This window comes from Haliaeetus leucocephalus, unplaced genomic scaffold (assembly GCF_000737465.1).
Source record: "Haliaeetus leucocephalus isolate CR32 unplaced genomic scaffold, Haliaeetus_leucocephalus-4.0 Scaffold924, whole genome shotgun sequence".
Classification (NCBI taxonomy): domain Eukaryota; kingdom Metazoa; phylum Chordata; class Aves; order Accipitriformes; family Accipitridae; genus Haliaeetus; species Haliaeetus leucocephalus.
Window position 1 is genome coordinate 899,924 of NW_010973360.1, and position 20,682 is coordinate 920,605.

At 38.4% G+C, this 20,682-nt stretch overlaps 1 protein-coding gene across 1 annotated transcript in view; it reads left to right on the plus strand.

The window, feature by feature from the left end:
• Nucleotides 1-7,405: 7,405 nt before the first annotated feature.
• The window catches only part of ELF2 (E74-like factor 2 (ets domain transcription factor)), a 31,260-nt gene continuing 17,983 nt past the window's right edge, over nucleotides 7,406-20,682 (plus strand). The window contains exons 1-2 of the mRNA XM_010583622.1: nucleotides 7,406-7,596; nucleotides 8,593-8,758. Coding sequence (XP_010581924.1) covers nucleotides 7,525-7,596; nucleotides 8,593-8,758 — 238 coding nt within the window. The 5' untranslated portion in view covers nucleotides 7,406-7,524. The remainder of the gene's footprint in view (nucleotides 7,597-8,592; nucleotides 8,759-20,682) is intronic.

A 20,682-nucleotide genomic window follows, 5' to 3' on the forward strand; every position in this document is an offset into this window, starting at 1 on the left:
GGGCCGGGGCGGTGGCGGGAACGGGTGAGGCGGCCGGGGCAGCCCCGCGGGGGCAGCGCCTTGTTTACACAGGGCGTCGGGAGAACATGGCAGCCCGGGCGTGCTGGTCAGCCGCTGTCATGCGTGCTCGCTCCTCCGGTGCTGGCGGTGGGGTAGCCCCGCCGGGCCTGCAGCCTCCCCTCTTCCCTAAAATCGCTCTGCGCCCTGCTCTGGTTGCACCCGGGGTAAATTGCTGAAGGCTGGCGTATTTTTTAATTATACCTGGCCGTGCCTCTGTAACATTGTACCGGGTTAGCTCTGGTGTTCGTGTTTATCTCTTACCTTTTTGGATGTGTTCTGTCATGTCTCTTCCCCCCGTCCCCCCCGTCCCCCCTTAAATAATTCAGTTCTGGGTGTTCCCTCCCTTATGGCCAGTCACTGTCATGTTCCTTGTGACTTTTTTTTAACCGTTTAACTTCTTTAGCAAAGACGGCTAAACCTTACTGACTCTCAGTTTAAAACGAGTCGGTTTGTGAGGAGGGTTCTCCGTCCGCTGAGTTCATGTCTTGTCGTGCTTTGAAGTTGTCTGTCTTCCGTGTGCTGATGATAATTATTCAGCTTTGTTGCAATTTAATTGCAATAAAAGCTTTTTGCCACTTTCTGATTAGCGTATATGTGCGTCAGACTTTGAGAGCTTCCTAGTTAGTCGAGACAAATAGCATGAAATAAAGTTGAGCCCAGGGATGTAGGAGTGTAAGCATTAGAGAATTCTCGATACACATAAAAACAACGCTCTAATAATACCATTTCAGAGCAATTCAGATACTTCTGTGGCCTAAAAACATGTAGAAGTAGCATGTTTGCATGTTTTGTGCTATAACTTTGAAATGTGGCAGAAGTGTGTGAATACTGGTGATTTGGGGAAAGCTTGGGGAACGTAAGAGTTTCAGATCACTTTATAGAAATGTCTGTTATTAGGGTAAGTTGAAAACCCCACAGCATTGTTTGAGAGGGGATGTCTTGAAGCCATCTATTACGTTGCGTACAGCAGGAGAGATCTGGGTCAGTGACTGTTACCACGAGAATTTATTTCAAGAATCTTAAAGAAATTAAATACAAGTCTACAAAACTGTATGTAATGGGTCTGATCCAAGATCCTCTTCCTCCTCTTCCCCTCACTCCACCTCTGATAGTGGACACGATCAGTTGCTTTAGGAAAAGTTCTGGGAACAGGATGGTTATTTTGTATGCTACCTTCAGTGACATACTCTTTCCATCTCTCAGGTTTCAGTAATACCTGGTTCAGAAGGTCCCTAAACTTCAGACTGTATGTGCGTCTTTGTGTTTAATAGTCCCGTAAGCCAGCTGGGGGCTTTACCTCCGTAAAGCTGTCTAACTTAAATCTTACAACTTACTCTCGTGACCTCTAGAATATCCTATGAAAATTAATTATATAGTTTGTGTGCACTACTTCCTTTTGTGTGTGTGTTGGGTTTTTTGGTGGTTGGGTTTTTTTGGTTTGTGTTTTTTTTCTTTAAACCGCATCCTCACCATTTAATTTCATCTGTCTCTGCTCTTTTATTATGTAAAACGATGAATAATTGCTCCCTACTCTGGCTTGTGGGGGAGTGGAAGTGGATGTTAAGGACCAACGGTTGACAAGCTGTAAAGAGAAGTGCTGGTACAAAGTATGGGACTTCTGACAGAGGGAAGAGAAGGTTTCAGGGGACCTTTAAATAGAGAGCAGTGGGAAGAGAGCCTGCTAATAGGATGAAATACGGGAAGGTCCAGAAGAAGCCTTCTGAAGCCACAAAGCTTTTTGCAGAACGTTAATAGTTTTTAAGTCATTATAAGCTTATATGTTTTGGGGCTCATCAGCTTTAGCTGTTGAGGTTTCAGAGCAAACTTTGGATGGTCAGATTATCAAACTAAATATGCATGGAAGGAGTTCCTCTAGTTTCTTACTGCATTTGGTACATCATTAATTTGATCCAATGTAATAGTTTCTGTGCATTCAGCAATAAAATTATTGCCTTGTTGTATGGAAATGTCTGAAGTATGATGTGGCCACGACTGCTTGCTTTGATGATTCCTCATTTTGATTTCCTTTTCTGTAAATTTTAGTGATTGGTGTGATTTATAAGGTGCTACAAATTGCATGGATTGTCTGTTTTATTCCCCTGATGTTGTAGATGCCAAGATTTACTTTGTATCCTCTTTTTAAGCATACCCCCTGATTCTTTAGCTATTTGCAAGTTTAATTTTTTTTCACTGTCAGCTTTTGCAGTAACTTAATTTTTCAGTTTTTACTTGTTCTGAGTTTCAAAAGAAAAAAAAGTTAATTCACCATTTCTTCTACAAATGTCAGCGTGAATCAGTTAGCCAGAGCAGTAAAAATTATCTGGGAAAATATCTTAAAAGAACTTTCAGTCAACGTAAAAAAATTTTTACAGTGTGCACTGCGGTTTATATGTACTGGAGTGATAGTGACATTTACTGGTATGTTTGAGGTGCTGCCTATGAAAGACCGCCTTTGTACGCTTGGAAGCCTTGTTACAGTTAATGGGATTCTGCAGTGATCTTGGCCGGTGTATTTCTGTACGTATAACTAATTTAATTTTCAAGCTGACTTCCTTAACTTTTTTTTTTGATTAAACCAAAGGAAGGCCTTTTTGCAAAAAGTTTTGTGTGATGCTACTGCTGGCTGCAGTCTTGCTCTTGCGGTTGCATCTGTGTAGGTATCCGCATAAATCTCTCCTCAGGATTTGGGATGCCAGCTGAATAAAAGGGGGACATTGTTCCAAGTACTCTTATGTTTCTTCTGAGTGCGGCGGGAGCAGCTGCCTCTGGTCGCTGCTGCCCAGTCTTCTGCATGTTTGTCTTGTTTTCATGTGTGGGTACAAGTGTGTGCATCTTTTTTTCAAGCATTGATATTTTTGTTTGTTTGTTTTATAATTTCAATAAAAGTGTACTAAAACTACTTGCAGATTTATATTTAGAGTTTTGTTCTGAAGCCAGTCCTAAATAACTTCACTTTGAATCTGGCCTAGTAGAGGTGACACTCTGCCATCCTTTCCACACTGTTTTTTCAATTATTATTTTTAATTCTGTTGAGCTGCATGTTTGCTTCTCTGTTAACTTGATAGGTGGTTATGCACAGGGGGATTGACTTAAGATTCTGGGTTTTGTGGGACTACTTACGCGTTCATCGCAGTTGTGATTTGCAGTGTTTTTAAGCTTCTCTGGTAGCTGCTGAAAACATAAGAGGACTGTTTGGATTTCTTGTACGCAGACATTTGGATACATAATGTAGGCCATATAAATGTACTATTAAATATGTGAATAAACTGTTTGGTATTTTGCAGCCTTTATGGTAAGTGTGCCCTGTAGCCTCTGAAGATGTAAATGATCTTCTTGACCAGTGAAAGCTATCAAAAACTTGAGTCTTTGTTGTGTCTTTTGTAGTGGTAAACAGTTAGAAACTTCTTGCTGTGGAGGCAAAGAATTTGGCTTCAAGATTCGGATTTTTGGTTTTGTTTTTTCTGAGGGTGGGAGCACCTAGGCTTGTTTTTGTTTTCCCATGAGATATGTATAAAAATAACGGATGATGCAGCAAAGCTGTTTTCCCGGTTGTAAGGGATATTCCAAATGTTTCAGAACTAGTTTCTCTCTGCATTTTCCATGGCCAGGAAGAACAGGAGTAGATGTCAGATCTGTAACAAAATGATTTGGTCACCTCTTTTGAAAAATTTTAATTTGCCCCCCCCCCCCCCGATGTCATTCTGTATTTTGCTTTGTTGTAAGCACCTGTCCAGAGAGGAATTAAATTTGTAGTGTGTGTTTTTTTGGTGTGGGCTTTTTTGTTGTTGTTTGGTTTTGGTGGTGTGGTTTTTTTGGGGGGTTTTCTGGTTTTTTTTTTTTTTTTTTAATATTTCTGCATGTTGTTCTGTAATTCAAAAATAGTCATACTTTGAACTAGCTTCTGTGCTGGCTGATTGTAGCACCGGGGATAACTTGGTCTCTTAGAAACCTGAATCATCTCTTACTTTAAGAATCTGAGTCTAACTGTCTTTTGGCCTTTTTGTCTCAGCCATGGGAAATGTGAATTTTGGGACTGATTTCTGAAAGTGGCTAGGCAGTCTTTTCCTTTTACAGAAGTCAAATCAGTTGTGACTTGCTAGGGAGAGGATGGGAAATAGATTCAGTATTGTACTGAAAATTGAGGGAGAAGCGAAAAGGCTTCCATGAGGATATACTGCTTAGGTAAAGGGACGAGGGAAATGCTTAGCTGGTTCATTCAAAAAGGGGTGCAGCTGCAGGGATCTAACCTACACTTAAGTGTGTGGGGTGTATTTGTGCATTTGTTTTAACTTAACACTTCTAAACCAGGCTGAACTGAAACTCTTTTAACTTCCCACTTGCTGGCCAGTGGGCTTGCCTTTTTCCCCACCCTGTCAGGTTTTTGAAAAGGTTGCTGAATAGCAAGACTCTTGGTATGAAGTTGAAATCCTGTTATATAAAGACTCTGGATCTTTCATTTGTTCCTTGCCTGGACTGTTCTGTGCATTCAGTTTAAAGATACTGTCCTTTTAATGAATGCTGAGAATTAGCATCTCACTCATTCTTCTGCATATTTTCCCCTCTAAGGTTGTTATTATGAATTTCTGCTGGAACTGGAAAATGAGGATTCTAATTTATGTTCCTGCATTGCCCTATCTTTGCTTCTGTAGGTAATTCATGTAGAGACAAATCAGTGCAAAAGTAATCTAAACTTCTTGTAACTAGGGAGACGGAGATATAGCAGGTTTTTGACATAACCTGATCTAGTACACAGTATTAAGTGTTTTCAGTTGCTACAATTTGGCAGCTGTTTGGCCACCTGTGTGGGATTATAGTACATAAAATATGAATGTACAGTACACATGGTCCTAGTATATGATTGTTTATTTGCATTAATATACTGCGTGAGAACCAGATTAGCTTTGTGACACGCTTAAGCTATGCAATGGTACTATGTGAAGCGCTCTATGTTCTTACATAGATACAAGTCCGAGTTGCAGAAATAATGCTGATGTTTGACATTGGTTGGAGACTGTGCTTCCAAATTAAAATATAATTTCCATTCTTTGGACTTTGCTTTTGGGTTATGATTGCTTGGCAGGATTTCTAGTATGGCTGTAGATGGAAAACTGTAGAAGGGGAAAAAGTCTTTTTACAGTAGAAGTGATTTTTAAATTTTTCCTCCTGTGTATTTAATGTATTCATAAATAGCTGTTTTTCTACTTTACATATTTCTGAATTTAGACTTTTGAAATAACGTGGTAATTGATACGCAAGTAGGGAGTAGGCATTTTGTGCTAAAAGCCTGGAGGGTGACAGGTGTATATGGCTCTGAGGATGCTTGTTAAAGACTTCCCAGCTTGGGTCTACTTTGGGGGAGCAGAGGAGGTCATTGCTTTCTTTTTCATCAAGGAAAATACTGATAATCAAAAAGTGGTGCTAGCTTTACAAATGAAACAATGGAAAATAAAGTATTACTGTGGGTTTTTTTTTGTGCTAGTACAAATGAAATATTTTTAGGTATGAATCATGCTTTCTCATGTCAAGTTGACTGCCTATGTAAGCAAAAAATGCCTTGTTTTTTTCCTAAATTGCATATGTTTTTTTCCTTTCTTTTGGAATATATCTTGTGCTTATTCTGCTGGTACTATGACAGTGATTTAAGATGATCTCCTGTTCTTGAGTTTTGTTTCATGAGGATTAATTACCTAGAAGGCTGCTATTAGAATTTATTCTCCTTTTTGTATGTAAGGGTGAAAAATAAGAATATCTTATTCTGTTGTGTCTGGAGTTTTTTGTTTGGTGTGTTGGTTTTTTTGTTGTTGTTTGTTTGGTGTGTTTTTGTAGTAACCTGCCATCCACTGTTGTAGCTAGTGACTCTTTGTGCTAAGTTGGCATGGCAACATAAATGATGCCTTTCTGAGTGTATTTTTATGGCATGCTGAAGGATCCTTAATACCTTGATAAATGAAAGTTTTTAAACAGTTTTTGCATAGTATATTTTTGTTGACTTTGTTGCTTAGTTGACATCCACTTGGCGAGATCAGTAAGGGTAATTTTTACTAGTATACCTAAGCTATAACTTAACAAAGATTTCCATGCCTATAAGAAGCCCAGTTACTCTACATGAATCTGAGTTAGCTTTTCCCTATATGTGCAAACTTAATTTAGTTTAAGCTGGCTGTCTGCTATTGAAAAGCAATACTTACTGAGTTTACCCATTGGAGTATTAATTATAATTTTTTTCTTCAGTATGTGTTGGAAGATCCTGTTTTCTTGCAGACCTCAGTGACTGTGCTAGCTTTCTAAATGGATGGATTTTATTAAAAGTGTTGGGCTAAATTCTGGCTTCTGTTATAAAGCATTGATCTCAGTGGAGTTACTCGCGAGGGTAATTGATATCAGATTGAGTTCTTATGTCTCACGTGAAATATGTGCTTTCTGTTGTACAACTAAGAAGCCAAACTTCTTAGTTTGCATCTTGAAGTAGTAAACTGCTCCTCACAGCCCAAGGTTTATGAACACAGATTTTTTTGTCTCTTCCAAAGACAGGATATGAGTAATAATATTTATTCAGAATAAATAAATAGCAGTTGTTTAGAAACAAAGCACTGCCGTTAATCTAGTTTTAGAGAAATTCACCAAGATGGAGGTTATGTATCTTTGTAAGTTGAATGAGCCCATGGTATACCCAAATTAAAGCATTATGATGTGGAACTACTTTTTTTTGGACTCTTTAAGAATTTCTTCTATAGGAAAAAAAGAGTCACTGCTACAATACTTATTCCAAAGAAAACTGTAGATTAGAAATTAGGTATGTATTTTTGAGGTGTGTGTTACATATGCGTTGCTTTAAAAAGCAGTATGTTTGAAAGCGTTACAAAACTTTATGAAACTATAGCTTTATGAAATGACTATGAAGCTAGTAGAACAAAGAAGAAAATGTAATTAAAAAAAAATCTCCTAAATTAATAGGAAAACACTAACTTTAGAAAAGCCACACTAACTCAGACGTGTGTATGTCTCAAAAAACTAGTTGATATTTGACCTCAGTGAGAAATTCATTGTTTTGACCAGTGGAATATATCTAATGATATTATTTGTTTTTAGAACTGTGTGAAAGTTAACAAATTGCAAAGAATCAAACTGAAATTGTTACCTTGGTATTAAAAGTTAGTGTGAAACTTATGTTGTATGGCAGTGCTCAGCGTTAACTTTACCAAAGTCAGCACATTCTGTCGCATCTGTTGTGTTCATTCTTTTGATGTAGACGTGTAGCATACAATCGCTTTCATAAATGCTGGAAGACTTTTGAATATAAACTATGCGAATAACTTTTTAAAAATTGTTTTGTGTTTCAGCCGCCTCTGCCTAGCTGTTTAACAGAAGTGGATTGTGAATTTAAGCCTTGGATAACTTCAGGCTATCAGCATTACTGTCTTCAGGATAGATAACAGCTCTCAAAGTGTTTTCGGGGGATGCACCATGACGTCAGCAGTGATTGACACCGGAGGCCCTGGCCTGGAGTTTGACAGCAATGGAATAAAAAATCAAAAGGTTAGAAAAATAAATAGCATTTATTTGCTAACAGACTTTACACCTTTTTTCTTAATTTGAAAGAAAAATTCACTGTAAACTTGCTGTGAAAGCAAGTGAAATGGATTAGAGACTGTTGTGCGAGGAGGAAGAGAGCAGTCCATTTTTCAAATACCTTTTATTAGAAGATTTTATTATCACAGAGAAGTGGAAGCAGTAAGTTTTGAAGTCTGCAGTACAACTGTAGACTGGGTTTACAATATTAAATTCTAATCTAAGCATCTCTTCTAAAGTAAAGATCTCAGATGTGTCTTGATGTGTTGAATGAGATAAGCAGAACAATACAAGGGCCTTTTTTAGAGTTAGCCAACGCAATGCATTTGCTCGTATTTTGCATTCTTATCAACAAATAAATGTTTTCTACTATTCTGTAGCTCATAGTAAATTGAATCTGGCAGGGTTCCATGTCTGCAACACTTTAACAGATTACATGTGCTGTTACAGACATTTTGATCCTTAAATAAGTAGAGATAGGCATATGGGCTTTGAAGTAGCCATTTCTTTTGTGATAGCTTATGTACTTAATCCAAAACATGAGTGTTCATAAGATACAGGTCAGATGTAGGTATGTTGCAGTATACACGCAAAGCCTTGATTAAATTTCGTGGAGCAGAGGGAGAAGAAACACTTCCCGCAGCTGAATGTCTTAATTAGAAGGCTTGCTCTTTTTCAATGTCTTAAAGCTGTCTGATGCTTTACATTTTAAGTGCTTAAGCCAGGAAAATATCTTTGAGATTCAGGGGGGTCCCTTTGGTGGATGATAAGCTGGCTTTTATTTTTTTTTAATCTCTTGCTTTAGAAGAAAATTTCCTTTTAAAAATCTTCAAAATTATTGTCATTATTCCATAAAATATGCAAGAGCATAAGAGGAACATTTTAATGTAGAGTTCAACAGTGCAGTATTTAGAGCGTGTTTGGTTTTTGTTTTTGTGGTTTTTTTTTTTTTCCTTTCTATAGGAAAATGAGCCAGTCTCTGAATTCCCAGCAGTGATTGTGGAGCCAGTTCCTAGTGCCAGACTAGAACAGGGTTACGCTGCTCAGGTCCTGGTTTATGATGACGAGACTTACCTGATGCAAGATGTAGCAGAGGAACAAGAAATTGAGACTGAAACTGTGGAAACAGGTAGACTATAATATTTTTTTTCCATGAGATATTCTTTTAGAAGTCCCTGAGGAATGTGATTTTGTATTTACCCACAGGATGGAGATCTGACCTGGGTTCACATCTCTTTGCTTTAAACTTAGTTTTACTTAGCTTCAGTGGTGACAAAGTTGGGGCTTGGCAGGTAAAAATGTCACCTTTGGTTCAGGGTGCTGCATTGTAACTCCACGTACCCTCATAAGTAGGCAGATCTTAATTTATGTCTTTGTTAATGCCGGGGGTTAACTAGACAACTAAACTTGGAGTTTTTAAAAATCAGCTGAGCCAGGAAGCTGGTTAGAATTTAGTTTCATAGTGTGTCTGAGCCAAATAACTGCAGGGCAGCTGGCAATATGGAGTGTGTGGCTCTATTTACCTTATCTTCCAACTCTTCCCCCTTCCCATGCGCTCTATCCTCTGTCCCTTGTTATCCTGCCTTTTTGGTCCAAGAGCGGTTTTATTGCTGGTTTGGTGGCAGTAGTGCGTGGCTGGGGGGACTGGGGTTGGACTGTCTTTTTATGGGCAGAAAGCATAATAGATTGAAATTAACTCAGCTGTATGGTAAAAGAACGAGTTACGAATGAAGAAAGAAGTAGAGCTTTGGCGTTAAAGCAGCTGACCTGTTTAGCGATAAGCATGTGTCTTTCCGTGCACCAGTCTCCAAAGAACGTGGTCAGGAGCTTTGAACTTTCGGTGGAGGACCAAAGTCTGTTTAAACTGTCTGAAAAAACAAAAGTTGTGCTCCTATGGGAGCCTAATTAATCTGACTGCCAGGCTGCCGCTGTGCTGCAGTTCTCCTGTGCCTCCTGCTTGCTTTCTTGTGCTGCTTCTCATACCTGCTGAACCTTTTTTAGGCATTTCAGTATGCTTATTTTGCAAGAAAAAACAGGGAAACCCTGAACTGTTCTGTATTCTTGTTGGGTTAACTTTCTGCTGGATTAGCATGCTGACATGGCTCAGCCAAGGGCTGGGTGCGTGCTGGGGAAGGGAGTACATAGAATTGCAACCAAAGGGGGGACAGGTCCTCTTGGGCACTCCATACTGAACTGGTGAGACCACTTGACTAGAACATGGATAGCGTACATTCCTACCCTTGGGCTGCCTAATTAAGAGTTGGAGTTTGAATTCATGATGTCAGGCAAGCAAAACAAAGCTGTGAGACTGTTCTCTCAGTTGCTTACCTTTGCAGCCCAGTAAATATGTGTGCGTTCCCATTGGATTAGGTAGGTTTCAGTTCAAATTTCTCCATAAATGGTGGATGCAATTGCTTATACATCTTTCTGAATCTGGATGTTCATCTCCTGTAGTACTGCATCAAAAATAACATGCATCAACTTTGTAAGATGTGCACAAACTAATGGTTCAGGTTTTGGGAGAATAGTTGCAATTCCAGTTTACTCAAATGGGTTTTGAATTAAATATGCTAATGACAAGTTCAACAAATTTGTGTGAAGAAAGAATATGAAATAAGGGTGGTTGTTTTTGGTGTTTTTTTTTTTTTTTTACTATGGTAATAAAACTTTTAAGGTAAAGGTAAGTGAGAAGTGAGGGTGTTCTTCCCAAGAAGCTGAGTTTAATAAATTAAACTTGTATTCAAAAACTTCTAAGAGCTTATACTTTGAAGGCTTTTGCATTCAGAAGTGGTGTTTTTTTAAACATTACGTTTGCTGTTTCTTGTAAGATTTTGCTAGGTTAATGGCTAGCAGAACAGTTCTTTTAGGATAAAGAGCGACTGCAAATGAACTCTGTATGTTTTTTAAGTATCTTTTTCTGGCCACAATAAATTGGTGGAAATGACAATTAAAAACTTGTAGCTCTTCTGTAGGAATCTTTTTCTTTTTCTTTTTTTTTTTTAAGCTACTGTTCAAAGAAAGAGACATGTGGCTGCTTCCAAATCTTGATATTTGAAAGTACAGTCTTAAAATTTATAGGGCAGTTGATATGATGATTTGGTGAGTTTGTGGCTGGAGATGTTAAGCGATGTGTCTTGACTGCAGATAGTTTGGTGGTAGGGTTTTTTTTTTGGTTTTTTTTTTTTTTTTTAATTTCACAATAACTTGGACGTTAATATATACTTAAAAATTTAGTATAATAACATAATAAAGTATTAAAATCAGTTCAAATATTTAAAACTTTGTTTTAATAGTTCTGATGTAAAAATTAAAGATAATGCGTACTAAAAAGCCAATTTACAGTAGTGTAGAGGAGAAATTACAATCTAATGAAGATTTTAAAAACTATTAATGAATGTTATCATTTGTGATTCCAAAAGGTCCTTGGGAAGAGAGGTAATATCCCCTGTTTCCGTACTCCAGCTTTTCATTATTATTTGTATAGCATATACACCATTAATCCAGGGCAGTTTTCATGGTGTAATTGTACATGACAGTAAGTAAGCAAGTAATGTTTTTTGCACAGAACTTGCATCTACTGTTGATGAAAGAAGTGCTTGGTTTAGACTGTTCTGAGGGAGGCAGTCGTGGGGCATGTGTTTTGACTTGACATGTTTTGGTACAGCCATGAGTCTTTCTGAATGCATTGTTCATACAGAGAGGTTAAATGGGAGAGAAAGCATAAAGGCCCCAAGAAACCTTTATTTTGGTAATGTGCCATTACTAGCAATGAGTTGCAGGAGTGTGAATCTGAGTGTGTTTTTTGATTTATATTTTTCTAGGGAAAGGGAAGAGATTTGGGCTGTGGGTAGGAATTGGTTTGATGTTGGAGAGGTAGTAAAAGGTGCCATAGCAAATGTTAATGAGAAAGCAGGCTAAGGCAGAAACAAGCAAACAAGGTATAATAATGTTTATTTCAAGAGCATTTTAAGATGCTAATTTTGTGAAGTACATACCTTTGTTATGCTAATGATTAAAATTTAGATGGGTACAATAGTTTAATTTATGAGCATCTTAGAAGAAAAATCCATTGTTGCTAAATTAGTCTCAATTGATTTTACTTCATAAATGTCAGAATTAATTGCTGAAAAACCCCCACTTTATTTGATAAATGCATGGTGGTTGTATCAAGAATGAGTAGACTTAACTGCTTTTGTGGTTCTAAACTCTATGGACAGCATGGTAAATACTAAAAACCCATCTTAAGTCTTGGCAGTATTTGATATGATATGTATCCACATAACATAATATGCGCCCAGTTGTCAGTGTTTCTACTGTTGGCTATGGGCCTGTTTTTTTTTTTCCCCTCCCTCCTTGTGACAGTCCATTGGCAATTCCAATAACTCATGATTTACATGCTTTGCAACATTTCAACATACATATTCCAAGAGCCTCGAGCTATTTTGCAGTTAATCTAAAGCTGTGTAATTTAGTAAAATGTAGCTTTATTCTAGCCTTCAGAGATAGGAATCAGTACCCTTTGGGATAAATGTAGTGCGGTAGCTGGCGTGGTAAAATTTACTTAGGACACTAGAGAGATCATTTGTGCTGTGCATAAAATGGTTCTATTTGTGGTTTGCTATTTTGTGATTGGGTTTGAGGCTGTGTGGACTCTAAGGACTGTCAGTGCTGATCCAAGGGCAGAATCAGGACCTGTAATGTTGTTTTGTATTAAAAAAACTTCTTGTATTTATGAAACCACAATTCAAATAAAATATGCTATATAATCATTATAAATGATCATATCTATAAATACTGATGAATTTGTAGTTAATTCTAGTGGAGTATGGTTTTTTTTGCCTGTCAGACTCCTTCCAGCCTGCTTCCCACTAATCTATCTTGATTCATTAATCAAGGATCATTAATTATAATTAATCCTTTAACTATAAAATTAATCCATTAACTAAAAAAGTAAACCTTAAAAGTATTTTAACAAACAAGAAAGACTCAATGGTTCAAGTTGCTTTTTTTTTGTCCTATTCCAGACAAAACTGCCTGTCTGCTTGGAATAGAAAAAAGTCTTGACAAAGCAGTTTTCTAGAAAAAAACAAAACACAGGAATTTTGATCTTTTCAGGTGACCTTATGACATTCTCAGTGGAAGTAGTGAGTGCCTTTTGTGATGTTTGAGAGGGAAAGTATAAGCTTTAGATTGACATAGTGTTTACATTTCTTTTCCTATGATATCTTTCTTAGGAGCAGTACCAAAAGTCTAAATTTTGGGGACTGAGTTACAGTCTGCAACAGTGAAAGTGTTAAGAAGGATGTATTGTTTATGATCGAACAATTTTTTAATAACATCCAAATTTTATTGGCTTCCATTTCCTGAGTAGTTATCTGTCCTTAATAGCGCTTCAATTTTAGGATTTATTCAGCAAAACCTCTGTAGTTTACATAACAGCAGAAGCTGCTGTCTTTAAAGAAGCAGTCAGTCTGAAATTGACAGTTGTTATGGTTCTGTTTGTCTGTCACCACACAGGACCCATAATGTGGATGTGTATGTGTGTTAGTGGGGCAATCTAATCTTTGGATTTACCATATCTACGGTGCTGAAGGTACCACAGTTGTGATCTGCAGATCTTATACATGGACAATGCCTAGCCTTTTAGTCAAATAAGGCATTAGATGAGTATTTAGGTAGGATAATGCTGTTTTAAAAATGCCAAGTTATCGGTAACATTGTCGCTAAAATTGGTTAGTACTTTCTGAACTCCCTTCCTACTGAGCTTATGCCTGCAGTGGTACTACGTGCCTTCTCTGTTACCTCACTTATGATGAATTTGCAAAATCAGCGTTGCTTGTTGTTTACAAATCTTGTTGAACAGTAGGCAGCTATTAAGCAAATATTGCCGTAAGTACAGTAAAGCTTGATCCTTATGAGAGGTATACCAAAATCATACTGCCAGTGTAGTCCCTGATTTAATTGATTGAGTGAATCTAACTTCTCATATCAATAGTATTTTTCCGCTTAATTTTTATTAATCATCAAAGAGGCAAGTACAGGTTTGGGACTTTTTTCTCACAACTTTAAGGTTAAAGAGGAAACAAAACTACTGCTTTTGAGAAGTTGAGGTATCATTCAACTTGTGAACTGTTACCATATTTTTTAATTTGATGTTCCATCAGAAATCCTCCCTGTGGTGCAAGTTGAAAGTCTGTTTTAATTCTAAAAATGTTATTGCCACAGGGGGGTAGAAGATCTGCATGAAAAAATGGGGATCTGAAAATGAGCCCCTCCAGGATTACAATCTGATGGAAAAATATTGACCTACAAAGACAACAATGATGGTATGTTTGTCTATAATATCTTAATTTTTTTTTCCACCAGGAAGTTCAGTTGAAACTACCATGTAAATTGATAGCCATCCTTAAGGAGGGAGGAAGTTGAATAAACAGTGAGTTTAGGCTTAACTCCTCCCCTAATTTAAACAAATGCATGAATAAAATATCTACTTTAAGGCAAATCTTCTTTTACAGAGGAAATTTCAGGTTGCTACTTAGACTGTTATCACTGTGGAAACCAGCTTTGTATATCTATGTAAAGTCTTTAGTTAGTACTTGTTCTTCTTTCTGCCTCTATATGTCTTCTCCCATTGTGATTAAAACTGCTTCCTTCTGACTTCTTTTATGTGAATTTGAGCCTGTGAACTCTTGTTTATTTCAGATGATTTTTTCATCTGTTGTTAAATATCATATACCAAGACCTCAGTATTAGATCTCATTAGAATCTTACCTTTGATTATGGCATGTGTACGTAAGGGATAAACAAAACAATGTTATCATTCATTCTGTCCAGACATTATTTGATTAAACTGCCTCTTAAAAAAATGAGTTAACAGGAACATCTGGTGTATGTTTTGGTAGTGCTGACATATCCTATTGATTGAACTTCATTTCTGTACACTCACAGCTTGATGAGAATTTCAAAAGTGGAAAGCAGTTTGCTTTAGAAGACTCTGCTGACTACAAACAAGAGTTTGGACATTCTAACAACTTGATTAAACTCTCAGCTTCAGTTGGTACTGCCTTCATCAAAGAGCTAAGATGAAGCCCATTAGCTGGCTAGATAAAAGCAAGATAAAACTTTGCATGCATTACTTGCTTGACTGTGAGAATTATATCTCTAACACATTCATGGGTTAAGAATTTATCCTTTGAATGTGAGCTAATTTTATTTTTGACACCATGCTGCTGCTATATCGATGTGAGTTCTCACTATTCCAAGAAATCCATTGCATTTTGGTGGTTGAGTATTGATGACAGTGAAACAAAATGTCCCCCCTCCCATTGCATGTGCTATTGTATAGCACTTGGAGCAGTTACGCCAAGGGCATATACATCTGTTCTCAGTAACATTCTTAATTCAGAAACAAAATTCAACTGCAGCTTAAATTTTATGTCATCTTTGCTGGTGTTTCCTTTTCTGAGAAATTAATGAAAAGAGCTGTGCAGGTGCTGTATGAATGGTAATATTTTTATGTAACAGTAACAGCCTGGTTGTGGTGTCCAGTTCTTTCTAGATTGCAGGTTTCTGCCTTGCTGTGTTCAGTGCTCCATTCATACTGAAGGAATACTGCAAGACTAAATATTTTGTAATAAAGACTAATAACTACACATTTCGGGCATAATTTTTATTTTCTGAGGCTGATGTGAGGCTAATTGAATGGCTTGCTAGTGTGGCGCACTATGGGTTGGACTTCAGATGTACAGATGCACTCTCCTCTAAACTCCCAACTCCAATTGCAACTGGGAGTGAGAAATTGCAGGATGTTACTATGAAGACTCAGTCACAGCATTTTACTAATGTAAGCTGAAAAATTTCATGGCTTGTATCTTGATATTAGAATGCAATATGGCATGCCAAAACCATTGTGGTATGAGTGCACAGGAGTCAGTGAACTTTATTGATCAAAAATATGGTGACAAACTTGACGGTAATAATTTTTAAAGGTGATCTGCGTGTTAAAAGGGAGATTGTAGTTGACGACAACTTCTAGGATCACAGTAAAGCCATATGTGTTTGAGCAGGACATTTAATCTTTATAGAATAGACATTTGTTGTTATCAGAGACGTCTTAAGGAGTTGTAAATGCTAGGTCTTGGAACAGAGAAATTCCTCAATAGTGGCATAGTTCATATGCCAGCCTATTACCAATCTCAAATACTGTCAATTCTGTAAAATCATGTGATGTGCTATGCAAATACCTGATTTATAATTGTCTGTTAGACTGCCCTGAAATTAAAGAATTTCGTTATAAGGCAGGGAAGTGCATGTATCAGTTGGTTGGTTTTTTTTTTTATAGTTTGGGTTTTTTTGTTTTTTTGAGACAGCCAAGTTTTTCTTATTCCACATTCATAAGTAATAATGCTGGAACGTAGACACTTGCTATTTTGAGTAACTCCTTTTCTCTTTGTCAAAGGTAGTACCAAATCCTGAGAATACATTGGCTTTTTTGTGTGGAATCACTAATTGCTATATGAATAGTGACACCAGGATCCTGAGTCCACTCAAAGGTGCAGATTGTGACAGACTCTTGGCTTTGGTATTATTAGATAGTGTAGTCAAGAAGATAAGCTTGGCATGGTCACTGAACCCTTTCCTCAGTATTTCCCTGGTTCCTGCAGGGACACTTAGTGGTTATTTGGCTGTACTTTCGGAATTTTCTACCGTGGAATCCACAGTGGATGGTAATGATTATGCTGATGTGCTGCTAAAGGACTGCTGCATCTTCTTGCATGTTTCTGGAATCCAACTGTTAAAAATGTTTCTTTTTATCGTTACCCTTGCAATGCAGTAATAATTATCAACAGTTTGATAGCCTGCTGTTGAGGACAGCAACTACTTCTGTCATTATTAGATGTGAATTTCTTCAGGATCCTGGGCAAAACTGAGCTTTCTGTAACTACTTAAGATTTGTAGGTGGTTTTGGCACTTGGGATAGGACATGCCTGGACTTCTGAAGTTGCTTGGAAGCTTTTTAGCTTGGTTGGCATTTTGGTATTGTTCCTCTGTTATCATCTGCAATTTCTCATGTAGGCTGCAAATACTACCCTCAGACAGATTGCCATCTACCCTTGACTGTTTACTTAAATGAAGTCAAATGAATCACCTCTGTAAGAATAAGTAACTGCTTTATGATAATTGCCTTTTCTCAGGGTAGCTTGGTCATACTAGAATACAACTGGAACCCTCTGTGGCTAAAAGTAATTAAATATGCGGGGTTTTTTCTTTCTGGTTCATCATTTGCTGTCAGTGAAGGAAAAAAGGTGCTATGGGAAGGTTGTACTTCTAGTGTTTCAAGTTACAAAGCTTGTAAAATAGTTTTCCAAGAGAAACTATGGCCTATTACTGGAGAATGTTTTCAACATACTTGTCAGAATTGTGAGAAAGGCAACTTTGCATAGGAGACTACGAGAGAGGAGACTGACAATTCCTCTACAGCCACTGAATGCTGTATTAGTTTTGGGGACTGTTCAAGGAAATGCTTAAGTTAATTGATGATCCCACTTCCATCCACTTCTGCAGATCTGCTGAAGCCTTCCAGTTTTTCATATTTTGAATTTCTACATCCACCATCTTGCATGCAGTTAATCACATCCAGCCGCTTCTCTTGAGTTGTCTTTCACTTTTTCGAAATAATCAGGATGAAGTTTAACTGGTGTATACTGTAAAGAAGTGAAGCTTTTTTCCTTTAATGTGAACAAAATTGTCCATATCCCTTAACAAGAAAGTATGAGTTGATAGACATTTTACTCCTGTGTTTGTACAAGTAGGGGGATACAATTCACTGGGGTGTTCTTGTTGTCCAAGTTCCTTATCTACCAAAGACTCTGAAGTGCGTGCACAGGGGTGGAGGTGCTGTCAGCTAAAATAACAATTCCTTGTTGTTGTCTTGAAATTACTTGACTTATGCTTACTATGTTCCTGTGTGTCATAAGCCTATTTTTGAATGGTAGCTTTCTTGCATGTTAGAACATGTTGACTTCTTTTTGGTTTGTTTTTGTGGTAGTTGGTAGATGTAGCATGTGATGAGCATGTAGGTCTACTTGGGTATCTTGACAGCTGAGCTTGTGGTTTAAAAAATTGCAAGAAAGCTTAGTCTCTGTACACTCTAACAGAAAAAAAAAAAGAAGGTAGTAGGCTAATAGATACATTTCTGTCTGACAAAGAATGATGCTGTTTGTGTATCTGTTTCTATATGTTTTTATCTACTTTTTTCATGCCAGAGAAACATAGGTTAATCTGCAATTCCATGTGGTCCTGTTACTCTACAGTAAATACTTCTTACCTCATTGGGCCACCCACCACTCTCTGAGTAGATTTTGTAGGCCTCTCTGTTAGCCTTCTGCCTAGAAAGGAGGCTTTAAGAGAGATTACAAAGTTAAGTGCATGCTTACTTTTTTCCTTATTTACTTTTTTCCCCTGAAATAGTAAGATTTTATTAGCATGGCAAATCAATTAGCATTCAGCATAAAATACTGGAAATCACATAGTTTAAACAGATGGAACTGCAGAACTTCTGGGGAAAATCGCATTCCTCCTAAAGACAGTGTTATGCTTTAATACTACTACACTTGTATAAGTAAGTTGGGCCCAGGTCAAAATGATCACTTTGTAGATTTATTGTAGTTGCCTACATTATAATCTTGAAAGTGCATGGGCTTGGACTTTTTTCAATTGACTGGAATCCCTTGGGCATCCAGTGATACTCTCTACGTACCATCAGAGAGAGCGAAGGATCAGAATAATGCGTGCAGCTGTTCAAGTCCATTTCGTGTAAATTGGCAAACACTGTGCCAAGTCTGTTCTCACAGTAGTAATAAATGCTGCTTAGAAAACTGGTATTAAACCAAGAGCTTGACGTTGTATACTCTTTTTTTAATTTATTTCGGACACATGGTGTTTGTCAAAAATTACACACGCACATTACTTGAATGCACTTATTCAAGGAGTCCACATAGCTTAGGCAAAACTTCATTCTACCCGTAGGGGACAGAGGGAACAACTTGGATATGAGTCAAACGCTTCAGTTTGTGACTGGAAGTTGCAATCGGTAAACAATCCTCACTGAATTACATAACAAACAGTAAGGCAAAAAACTATGAATGCATCTTTTCCAGAGTATGTAAGTGTGAACTCCTGTTGACACAGGTCTGCATCTTCAAAGGTATTAGTGTCTTTGTGCACCTTCTGATCCGGATCTAAACTGACAAGCTATTTTTAACTGTATTTTATTGCTGCAGACCTAACTGCTTGAAGAGAAGTGTGGGTAAATCACGGTTTTTAACAACATTAGGGACACAGGGAAAAAGTGATGCGAGTACGCAGTTATTTCAGTACTCGGTAGGTAAGCTGAATCTATGGTGTTGCTAAACTACACCGCATGAGGTTTCCACTTCAATTCAGGATGTTTTAATGAAGGGCTGTGAAGTTTTGTTGCACATTTAAGTGTGTGCCTACTTAAAATGCCTTTACTTGTCCTTGGGCTTGTCTCCACTAGAAAAATTCCTGCTGGAGAATACAGCAGAGTCCCCTAGTGGAAATATGCTGACAGAAGGAATTCTTGTTAACACTGCTATTCCACCTCTCTGAATAACATAAGCTGACAGGAGCACTCTGCTGTTGGCAGAGCTGTATCTGCATGAGAGCTTTTTGCCGTCACAGCTGGCTAGAGAGTGCCTTTTTTGTCCATGCTTCTGGCTGGAAAGAGCTCGGCTGGCAAAACTTTAGCACAGAGCTACTCTTAGATATCATGGCTTGAATGTGAGAATGAACGATCTCGCTTGCAGGTCTTGCTCATTATCTGATGAGGCGATGAACAAACTTGATTCCTTACAGCCAGGAATAGATGAGTGAAGTCTGCAAAATACCTGAATTTTTATTTGCGTATATAAATATGGTGATTAAATTGTATTCCTAAAAAGCCTTGAGAGTTGCAGTAGGATTATGATCTGTCAGAAGTTTGAGGTACTGAATTTGCCAGTTGGAGGTGGTTTATGCTGGATACTATTTTGTGATTTCTGTGCTGGGGAAATATGCTTCTAACTTCTTGCTTGTGATCTAGATCCTAGGACTACTAAAACTTGAGAGGAGGAGAGAGATCCCTTATTGTCAGATCAATGCAGCTGGTGCCTGTCACATTTTTCTATTGGAGCTGTAAAGCTGTTGCATACAGGGAAGTCTCTCGGGGCAGTACGTGGTTGCATGATACTTCTAATAATGGCTTAATAATATAGACCTAGTCAGGTGCGTGTGGTGTTCATGAAGGACTTCCGACACCTGATCTCCATGCACAGCTCTATGTAGGGCAGACTTTGCTTCTCTTGGCATAGCTGCTCTTTGCATGGGGCTCTGAAGTGTTACCCTGAGAATGAGCAGCACAGGGACTCAACTGGGAAGTTTGGAGAACATGTTCTCGTGGTTGTTGCTTCTGCATAGGGAAGGCCATGGTGTTACTAAAGCAGGTGGTTGGTTCTTCGGATGGACACAACCCTAAACAGTGGTGGTGGTTTGGTTTTTTTTTTGTTTGTTTGTTTTTTTTAAATTAAGAAGGCAATGCAACTCCCCCCCCCCAATCTGCTCAGAGGCTAGATATAATGAAGGATGGGGCCTCTGGCTAACTGGAAAAGGCATCTAAAGTTCCCTTGGAGTAAGCCCTGCTACTGCCAAGGAGACAAGGTGGGTTGCAGTCAAGGACGACTGAAGTTTTCTGGCCAGATATTACTATAGTAGGTAGCCCAGGACTTTGCCAAGGAGAAAACTTGTTAACGTGCCGCCGTTTGCCTCGGTGAGGACCATCGGGCTGGTGCCGAGAGAAACGCTGCCCTGAAAAGGGGCTGTTTTGGTACGCGGGGGGTCCGGGCTGCAGCGGCCGGGGAGCGCCCCCGGGGCAGGTAGAGGGGCACGGGGAAGGCGGCGGCCCCGGCCGGGGGGAGGACCGGCTGCGGGACGGACGGGGCCGGACTGCGCTCTGCTCCGCGCCCGCCCTTGCCTGGGCGGCTGCGGCCGCCCCCG